Source organism: Dermacentor albipictus, chromosome 7 (assembly GCF_038994185.2).
Source record: "Dermacentor albipictus isolate Rhodes 1998 colony chromosome 7, USDA_Dalb.pri_finalv2, whole genome shotgun sequence".
Lineage (NCBI taxonomy): Eukaryota > Metazoa > Arthropoda > Arachnida > Ixodida > Ixodidae > Dermacentor > Dermacentor albipictus.
The window spans coordinates 70,449,513-70,459,599 of record NC_091827.1 but is presented as its reverse complement, the minus strand read 5'-3'; the positions used below and the strand labels follow the sequence as shown (position 1 = coordinate 70,459,599).

Here is a 10,087-nt window from a genome sequence, read left to right as displayed (position 1 = left end):
TCATTTCCAACAAATGGTTCATGATGTACTTCAAGTATTCATTAAATGTTACCCAGGGTTAGATTTTAAGTGCATGCCAGATAAGAACGAGCTACAATTTTTAGATACAAGGCTTAACCGAACTGATAAGCAAGTGTGCGGGATGTTTTGTCCAAAGTCAGAAAAAACAATTTTAAGTTTTAACTCTGCACATTGGAAGTTGGTAAAAAAGGGCATTGCTTTTTCGGTTATATTTCCCGCAATTTCGAAATTCTGTTTTCACCAGACTTCCAAGTTTTTTTTTTTAAACTGGAGGCGTTTAAGAACGGCACGTTTTCGGGAGGATGCCATCCGCATGACTGTACCGAAGCTTGCTAAGCGTGTAAAATTAGGAGCGCCCACAAGAATGAATAATCCAGAGCTTGCTGACAAGAAAAGTAAAGTAGATATAATTCCATATGTAAACTATCGCACAGCCTCAGGAATGTAGCAGGCAGGTTTGATGTAAAGGTTCTTTCTGCTGCCCCTAACAAGATGATTAAAATTTGCAGTAAGATTGATAGGAAGTTGTACCAGGTTGTCGCCATTCATGCTGGGAAAGGCTACACTGTTAAGCACACCTCCCCACCTGTACACTGTAGAATGGCAGTTGTTTATGAGCTTCCTTTTTCCTGCAGTCCCGTCTATATCGGCGGAACAGGCCGATGCCTAAACATTAGATTATCAGAGCATAGGCGCTCGCTAAAGGGTAATGCCTACCCGCATGTCGCGCGGCACTGCTCTGATGGGTGCACTCCAATCTATGAAGACACCACAATATGTTCCGCGCATAGCAATCAGTCTACGAGGGAGATTATTGAAGCCTACTATATTGGGGAAAAAAGATTGCGTTGTGTAAGCATGCGATCAATAAATTTGTATGACAGTGAATTTGAATTTTAAACTGCCTCATATTGTAGCATTAGATTACAGGATTTTGTGTCTATGCCTGTGCCCTGACATTTATGCCATGATGGGAGAACACGTGGGTGTGGGTGGTAGTACATAAGTTTGTGTATGCCTTCTAATAAAGTTTGTTGTGATTTCATAGTTATGAGTTCAGCGCTGTTCTGTGTTTTTCCTGCCTTTTGCCATCTTGCGCTGTCCCTTCATGATGTATGTCTTAACATCAGCATATTATTTAGGTGTTTACGCTTTTTCATGTGGAATTTATGATCTAAAAGAATGTAACACATAGATGGCGTTACTATCGTAGTAATGAGTGAAACCCCAACACCATGGTGAGCTGTGGCAACCCTCATTGTATGGCGGCGCACATGAGGGCTTTTGTACGCGTGCAAGTTTGCGAATAAGTACCCCAAGTTCTCTGGTCTCCTTGTGAGATGCAAAATGCGATCGGTTTATGCTATCAATGGGTGCCAGCTCGACATGACTAGCACTACCTGGAGATCCTGCCGGCTCCCAACAACGCCAGCGTAGAATAACTATTGCGCTTGCTTATCAATGTTTCCAGCATGTTTCCCCCATACAAATTCATAATACATTCGCGACTGCAGATCAATAAGTTTAGATGCGGAAAATGTGGAACATCTTGTGCTTTCACTGTGGCATTGGACATTCTGACCAGTAAGGTTTATATTGCGCTAAACATCTTTCAAAACTAGTACCGTAAAAAGTGGTTGTCGGTCTCTTTAAGGAGTGATAGTAAAACCTAATATCAGATTGTTGAGCAGATACCAACATATTACACAACGGTTGTATAATACCACTGGTGCGCTTAGTAACTTGACCTTTGAAAACATTGTTATTCGCCCTGATAACATGAGAACTATGAGCAGTTTTGTTGCTGTGTAGTAGCAGTAATTAATTCTGCGTTTGTTGCTGTTTAGCCAAGAGGACGATGATGGGATGGCTTTTGCTCTCCCAGACCTTCATTTCCTCAATGGTGTAGTGAAGGAGAACATACCAATAACATCATACATCACAACAAGGATTGTTGACTCCTTATTTCAAGAAATGATTGCACACACAATGTGAGTAAACTTGCAAGCAGAAATTTAAAAATCACTTGCAATATTTATTTACTTTTAGAAAGATGTACTATTGCAGAAAGTTAAATATTTTGCAGGTATCCGTCGCACAAGTTTTACCAGGGCGCTGCATCCATGTTAGTGTGCCGCTACCCAGAGCTTGCTGACCCGTGTGGCAGTGGACATGTGAGTGGTATCGCAGAATACCTGTGTATTTTTTCCTTTTGTTGTTGGGCTGGGATACCAACGCATGAGTTATGTTGTTTTCCTAATCTGCTCAGAGTAAGTGATCTCCTTTGTGATGAAGCTTTAAATATACATATATGTAATGAAATAGCCGTTAGTAATCACTGGCAATATAGGTTAAAAGGAAGTCACATAGGAAGACTGGCGAGTGCTTACCCAAACTATCGCAAGTAATTTACAGTGCTGGAAGCTGCTGGACTCCTTAGCCAATGAGAAGGCTGAATGCCCCTCGAGATGTGTTCATCTGCACTGCATCGTCTGCTGAGCGGCTGCTGAATTTTGCTGTACATGATGTGCATGCGCAAAGGTCCTAACACATCATCTATTCTTGTAACGTATCTTGTACCAAGCGATGACAACTCTTTAATTTTGCCATTAATTAAGTAGTAGCATGTGGAACTATTAGATACTGCGCAAGGATATTGCTTGTGTATGCCTCGTACCTTCGGTAGCTCTGAAAAGTACCTGTAAGGTGGAGGATATAGTAACTAGCGAGTGCTTATTTTAGCCAAGCTAGAATACATACAGAGCAAGAAGGCTGCACATTAGAAGCATTAAGAGCCAGCTATTTTGAGACCTGGTATTTAATTGCTTAGTATTTTACATTAGATGGTATTTGTGCATGCTCTTTTTTATTTCCCTGGTCGTTCTGCGTTAATCCTGTATTTTAGTGCTTTTTCAACATATCAAAGGCGGTACTCTTTGGTGATCACTTTTGAAGATAGATTCGCTTTCGCGATATACGGCACTGGATGCGTCGTACGGCAGACAGCGCTCTTGGCACAGTACCACAAACTCTGCCAGTCATATATGTGAAGACAATTAACTGTTGCGACTGAATCCGTTAAAGTCATTTTCATAGGTGTGAGGAAAAAACACAAGTTAGTAGTATTTATGTGCTGTGCCAGCATAGAGCTTATGTTAGCTGGCCAAACATGTGACTCAGAAGCCTAATCTTTCTTTGCTGCTATATGAGAATATCTGAAATATTGAACACAAACCGTGATGCATCATATTAAGTTTACAAAAAGTACACCAGCTGTGTTCTGTAGACTATACAGAATTTGCCAATATCTCTTGTGATGTACAGCAGTGAAAGAAAATTTACTAATTGGGTTTTAACTCATTTTGGGGCATATTGCAACTTATAATTTGTAGCCAATGAGTTCACAAGGCATATTCACCTGAAGTGATTTCTCGGATTACACCAGTTTCAGGATATTCATTTCAAAAGTGGGCAAAGAAGTACATCGGCGTTTTGTTTATTTTTTGTGCTCTCTATAGTGCATAAAATGGTGTTTTCTTTAAAAAGTGAAACGTTACATGTTTTACATCAAACCCGCCTCATAATTTGTTGCAAGTAGATATGCCTTGCAATTGCACTGACTACAAGCCATAAGGTTCAATATTGGTTGTAAAGTAATTTCTTAAAAACTGAACGAGAATTATTCAATTATGTATTTTGATGTAACGTGTAGCTTATGTCCACCTCATTGAGCAATCAAGTTAAAATATTACGAATGTGCTGTCACAATTGTTAAAAATTTTGTATATGCAAAAAGAACAAACTTCATTATAGGAGCTGCTGGCACGCTGTATCCTCACAATAATTTGATGTCTTCTGTTGGTCATTTATTGCAGAGCATTGAGTGCTATACGGCAGTCATTGGACTAGGATGAAATACGTTTTGTGTAGTGACTGTATATATATATTTTTTTTCTTTTTTGGGTAATGTGCTAAGGTGTTTTGAACCAAAAGGGGCTTTCTTGCTTCACTTCAGTCATGAAAGCGAAAGAAGGAATGCTGGTTTCTTAAAGATTATTTGAAATTGCAGGCTTCTTGGGTTGTGATGCTGCGGCAAAAGTTCAAAAATGAACGACGGAAGCTGGCCACGGATAGAGTGGTAATTAACCGACAGAAGTATGGCACTGCAGCAAAGCGGCCAAGAACATCCAATGGTGCTGCTCCCGAAGTATTGCAGCGTGGAAAAGTGGGACCCGTTTTGGTAAGGGCATCATGCTGCACGTTCTACCTAAATACTCGTTAAAGGATCGCTATTCCATTAATTACATCTATCATTCCATTCCATCTTGAGAAGATGCATTTCATGTTTCGATGTGCAGTCACAACGTTTGGTGCCCAGTGGTGAAGACAGCTGCAGTCTTGCGCACCATGAAGCCTGGCTGGTTGCCGAATGTAAAAAGGCAAACCCTGACAGGCCGCAAATGCTCTCCAGGCTGCAACTGACACACTCTGCGAGGGTTAAGGAACTGTTCCGGATGTCACCTGTGGTAGCCATGGAGAAGTATCCGTACCTGGCGGACATAGAATGGGTGCGTGCTTTCATTACATATCTCATGTGTCATGAACTATCAGTGAAAAGCTTTTGGAGGTTTCGGCAAGTAACGTGGCAGCTTAGCTGTACTTCTAAATAAATATTATTCTCAGGCGCAAGAAAGTTCCTCTGATCTTGCTATTTGCATGCATAAAGTGCAGTCGGGTATGTGTGCTTCTCCTAGAGCACAAGCACATCAGCCGCTACACCGCAAAAAAATAAATGCATATAAATGAGACATTTGAGGACCATGCTATTGCCATGCACACATTGTTCTGCTTGCCAAATGTTGCGTTATTGTGATGATGAAGCAGAGAGTACCAAACTCGCGAATTTTAATGGGCAGACGCAGAAAAAACAATGCATGCATAATACTGTTAGCGATACAATAAAACTGAAAGGTGGGCTAGTTGGTTTGACTTCATTGTGGAAAGTTTTGTGCACACTGAACGAAGTCGACAAGAAAAGGACCCAGACCAGCGCAGACTGACAACTGAAGTTTTATTCCTAAATACAGCCCGTATATACCCGCGGGACTAGTCACAATGATCAGCACGCATGGGTAACAGAGCATCCGTTCCACATAATAACAACACTCATAACATCATAATAGAACACTATCACCTAATATTGAGCACGTTGATTTCACTATCGTACAAAGCGACAGATGGCTGGCTAACACATGCTCCCTGTATTCTAGATATGGGCCAAAATTGTACAATTTCTCTTGTCTGGTAAGGACAAACGTACAAAATAGCAGTTTTGTCAAGCAGTGGTTTACGCTGCTCAATGAACATTGTGCGCAGCGCATCGCCATATGCATATAGGGCCTTCCCTTCAAGCTGGCCAACTACTCTAACCTTTCGTGTATGCCTTGGCCAGTATGACCGAGGTAGTGCTGCCTACACGTGAAAGAAATTTTCTATACCACATTTTGTTTACATTTTCAAAACTGGTGCACGTGATGCACCTGGCACTTATTAGTGGTATATAAACTTCCTTTCAAGTGTGGCCATCACTATGTCGGTCAGGCTAGCCGATGCATAAATGTAAAGTTAAGAGAAGAGAACACTTGGCCAGCTTGAAGGGAAGGCCCTGTAAGCATTTGGCCATGCACTGTGCACAACGTTCATTGAGCATGTGTAAACTACTGTTTAAAAAAAAAACACTATTTTGTATGTTAGTCCTAATTAGACAAGAGAAACTGCAGAAGCTTGGCACATATCTAGAATACAGGGAGACTGAGTTAGCCAGCCGTCTGTCGCTTTGTATGAAAGTGAAATCAACTTTCTCAATATTAGACGATAGTGTTCTACTATGATGTTATGTGGGTTATCATGTGGAACGGATTCTCTGTTGTCCATGCGTGCTGATCATGTGACGAGTCTCGTGGGTATATATGGGCTGTTTTTATGAATAAAACTTCAGTTGTCAGCCTGCACTGGTCTTTGTGTCCTTTTCTTGTTGACTTCATTCAGTGTGCACAAAATTTTCCACTATTGGCGATGTCATAAACATATCGGTCCTAGTGAAAGAAACATCAAATATCTAAACTATATCATTGAAGGACATTTTATCATTTTCTGTTTGGGCATGTTATCATTTTACCTAATGAGCACCAAAGAGCACTCAGTGCTCTTGGTATGCCCTTGTTACAGCTGTGCATCTTCTATGCCACTGATTCTCCTCTTAAGCAGTGAGAGCAACAAAAATTTGACAGTATGTGCGTTATCAGCTCGCATGCAAGGTTCTGACAGGGGGAACGCTAGTTAGCTCTAAGCTCTGGCTTTCCTTGTTTCCGACAGTTGCAGAATGCTTTTGCAATATGAAAGGGTTCTGAACACATTGCGCATGGGAGCCTCGCACCATGCAAATCTTTTTCATGCTGCCAATTCTTCTTCGTTGACCTTATAAATCTCCTCGCTCACCTTGCATCAGTTGTCTTGCATTATTCAATGCTTCTTTACTTAAACACCTTCTTGTGATCTATAGGGAGCTGTGTCCTGCGTAAATTTCGAGTTGGTACCTGACTGGTTTGATGGCTCTGTACACAATAGGGCCACTTCAATGCAAAGTCCTTAAAACTTGTGCCACAATAGGCAATATTTCATAACTGAATGTGCTATGGTTGAATGTATTGCAGTAACCTTGTGCAATGTCGTATTTTTTTATTCAAGCAAATCAACGAAACTAGATCACCTGCCTAAAAAAATCACGGATGCTTCACGGATGCTTCGATAGAGTTTTCACAGAGCCCCACGTTTGTCCAGTTCTCCCTATTTTACGTGCTTTAAATGCATGTCGGAGAAATATCTCACACTGGTTTGTGTGATGCCACTGCTACTGCTGGAGGAAGGCTTCTGGGAAGCGTAACTGAAATGCGAATGTAATTTGTAGCACTATTTAAGGATTGACATTTTGAAAGTAGTGTTTGTGTTTAGGTTTGTACGCAGTAGACATGACCGTGTTACTGCTCGGTTTGTATTTTACAATTGAAATATGTGCCCTGAAGTGAATAATTGATTTCTTTAGACTGCGATTTCTCGTGCAAGTGATGACCACCACTTCAAATATTCCACATTACAATGCCGAATTGCAGAATATGCACCCCTTGAGATAAAAAAAAAGGATAGAAATGAACCGGAAAAAGCTATTGGGAAGCCCACTGCAAGAATACTGCAAGAAAACAAAGCCAATAAACAATAAATCAAGGAAAGAACAGAAGAAATAACGAACTGTAATATTAATGACAAGTGAAATCAAGATGAGAAAAAAGACTCGTAAAACCCAAAACTTTTGCATGACAATGATAGCAATGAAGTTGCGATGCTTTATACCTGTTTAGCTACGGTGGCAGCTCTCCTCTTGTTCACTTTCATGGACGTTTGTGTATCTGTAGTAAACTTAGCTGTCAGAGTGTCACCCAATAATCGTCACTCACGGTCATACATACAGGTGTGGAAAATACTGTCAACAGCAGGCATTGCACTGTATATGTAAGCTCGTGAGCGAGAATCTGAGGAACTGAAGGGCTTGATATATTGCTAGCAGGAAGACGACTGCTTGAATAAAACACTTGGACTGCTCTGTACTCATATGCATAAACGGTGCTGTCTAATTCGTTTTTGTTTGCTTCATGTTTCAGTGCAGTCAGTCCATTCTTGCAATTCATCTCTACAGTTGCAATGTATTATGCACTGATGCAATCGGCCTGCAGTTGAAGTCCATTATACTCTTGCCTACTTTAGCGGTGGTTTCGATCTGTGACGTTTTGATTGTATGTGAGCTTAGAAAGTATAGTGCATGTTTTATTTCAACTATATTTCAGTTCCTTGAAGACTTCAACATCCTTATAAAGAAGGATGGCGCAAAAAGTGTTGAAAGCGGCTTCGAGAAGACGCAGTGCCTCGCTTTGAGAGGAGTATTGGGGGCCAAAAAGAAAGACATAACGCGTGTTATTGAGGCCCACACTTCAAGTGGTTCAGCAAGGCGCAGGAAGCGTAAGTGACAAGTGTGCACCAAAATCTTGATATGCTTTCCATTGGACTTTGCTTGCTAACCTATTTGCCTGCGATGTGCGGCTATTTAGGTTTGCACAGCTGCAATTCTGCTCTTCTATTTTAAGACCAATTCGAATCATGAGTGAACTTAAAGGAAGGGGTGGGGAGAGATAGGACATTACTGGTCACTGATGTCCGACAAGCAGTAGCGCTGTTTGGCTGTCTTTTTGCAAAATATGCTGAACAGTAACTATGGTTCGACGAACAGAACAAATTGAGCTGCCAGTTGATTGTTTGACAATTGCAGAAGCAGTAACACACAAAGAAGGTCTTACAGTTCAAGCGCAGACCATCTCGTTGCTAAAAATCTGACCATTGTCACTAATTGAAACTAATCATTGTCACTAATCAGCTGTGCCATTTAATGGCACAGCTGGTAGAGCCTCCCTGTTCTTTTTCAAAGATTGTACTAGTACTATCAACTGGAAGTTGTTAAACTGGTGCATCAAATACATCATAGATACATACCATACTTAAAGCATTAAAAATTAATTATTGGGTAATCATGTAAAGTCGCTTTATTTACCATTACAAAGTGACATAGTCCAAGTACCACGCATGCTGCCTCTGTCTGCTTGATACAAAGGTAGTAAAGAAAGGCGAAATTCATAAAGTGAAGCATCACTCTATTGTGTTTTGGGAAGGCAAAAGGTCATGACTTCATGTTTTTTTTTCTTCAGATATACGGGCTGTGCGAATCCTGCAGCTCCTATCCAAAATTTTAAACGAGCCCAAGGCAGTCGACACAATGTTTGTGCATATGGTAAGTTTGCTAAAGTTCCACATAACGATGTAAGACATGTCTTGCAATTTACATAATTTATAATACTATCGGTATAATTTCTCATAATTTTAGTGACGTATAATTCCAATTTATAGCAATCGTATCACATTTGTTCTACGGCATTTGACACATTCGTGTAAACGCAAATGCGCTCATTGGAAGAGCTTCTCTGTTGCATAGAACTAGCATAATTCACTGAATTTTGATTCTCTGTGTACGTAACTTCTAAAAATAAATTTAATCGAAAATTGGCTACAGGTAAATTGCCGACAAAAAGGATTGAAGAAAACCTACAAGATATGATTTTGTATCTCTTTAAGTCATGTTGCCACTGTGTTGGTCTGCAGGCAAAGGAAAGACTACATTTCAGATTTATTTCTTTTAATTTACGGATTGAGGTTAGCCTATTAAACGACACATGTGCACTGTTCATTTGAAATGATAACAATTCTGGAAGTAAACAGGGCATTGTGGTCTTGTCAGTAGAGTAAGCTTTTAGTAGTCCCATATTAGTGGAGCAGAAGGATTAGTGTACTTTCGTCTTCCTACAGGATGAAGACAAGCCATGTACACCCTGCGTTGTGTACTGCGGCAATACCCTTGAAGCTGCTGATGAGCTCTTCTTGTTTGCCGAGAAGAGGCAGCTGGCTAGAGTCATCGATGCACAGGAGGGCACCACTGCCATGATGGCTGCCTATTGGGCTTTTGACTTCAGTTACGCCAAGCAAGCATATAATATATCCTGTGTGTTAGAGCACCTCTTTCTAAATGTGAATGTATCACTCCCAAAATGTGTTGCAAGAAGGTTTATTTCAGCTCATAAAGCGGAATACGAGAAGTAAGGTACAAATAAATTAGCTGTTCGTACTCTGGTGTATTAAATCTTTTGTTTCTTGCCCCACAAGCAGGCTCGTCCACTAGAAACAATGCAGCATGCTTCTACAAAGCTTTTCAAAGCACCCTTACACCCTTATGACAAACTGCTCAAAACACCCTTGCACCCTTTCAACACTGCAATACACCCTTGCACCCTCACAGAAATATCCTGAAAACACCCTTGCACCCTTTACACGAAGGGTGTTATACTGTTCAAAGCACCTTCCAACTTAAGGGTGTTACTTCAATCAATAATACCCAGCATAAGGGTGTGAT

At 40.7% G+C, this 10,087-nt stretch overlaps 1 protein-coding gene across 1 annotated transcript; it reads left to right on the top strand.

Annotated features, from left to right (window-relative positions):
* The first annotated feature begins 4,537 nt into the window (after positions 1-4,537).
* Positions 4,538-9,803, top strand: LOC139047493 (uncharacterized). The gene is made up of 4 exons (XM_070521305.1): positions 4,538-4,589; positions 7,920-8,091; positions 8,832-8,914; positions 9,487-9,803. The coding sequence occupies exons 1-4, from the start codon at positions 4,554-4,556 to the stop codon at positions 9,775-9,777; spliced, it is 582 nt and encodes a 193-aa protein (XP_070377406.1). The 5' UTR covers positions 4,538-4,553; the 3' UTR covers positions 9,778-9,803.
* Positions 9,804-10,087: the final 284 nt, after the last annotated feature.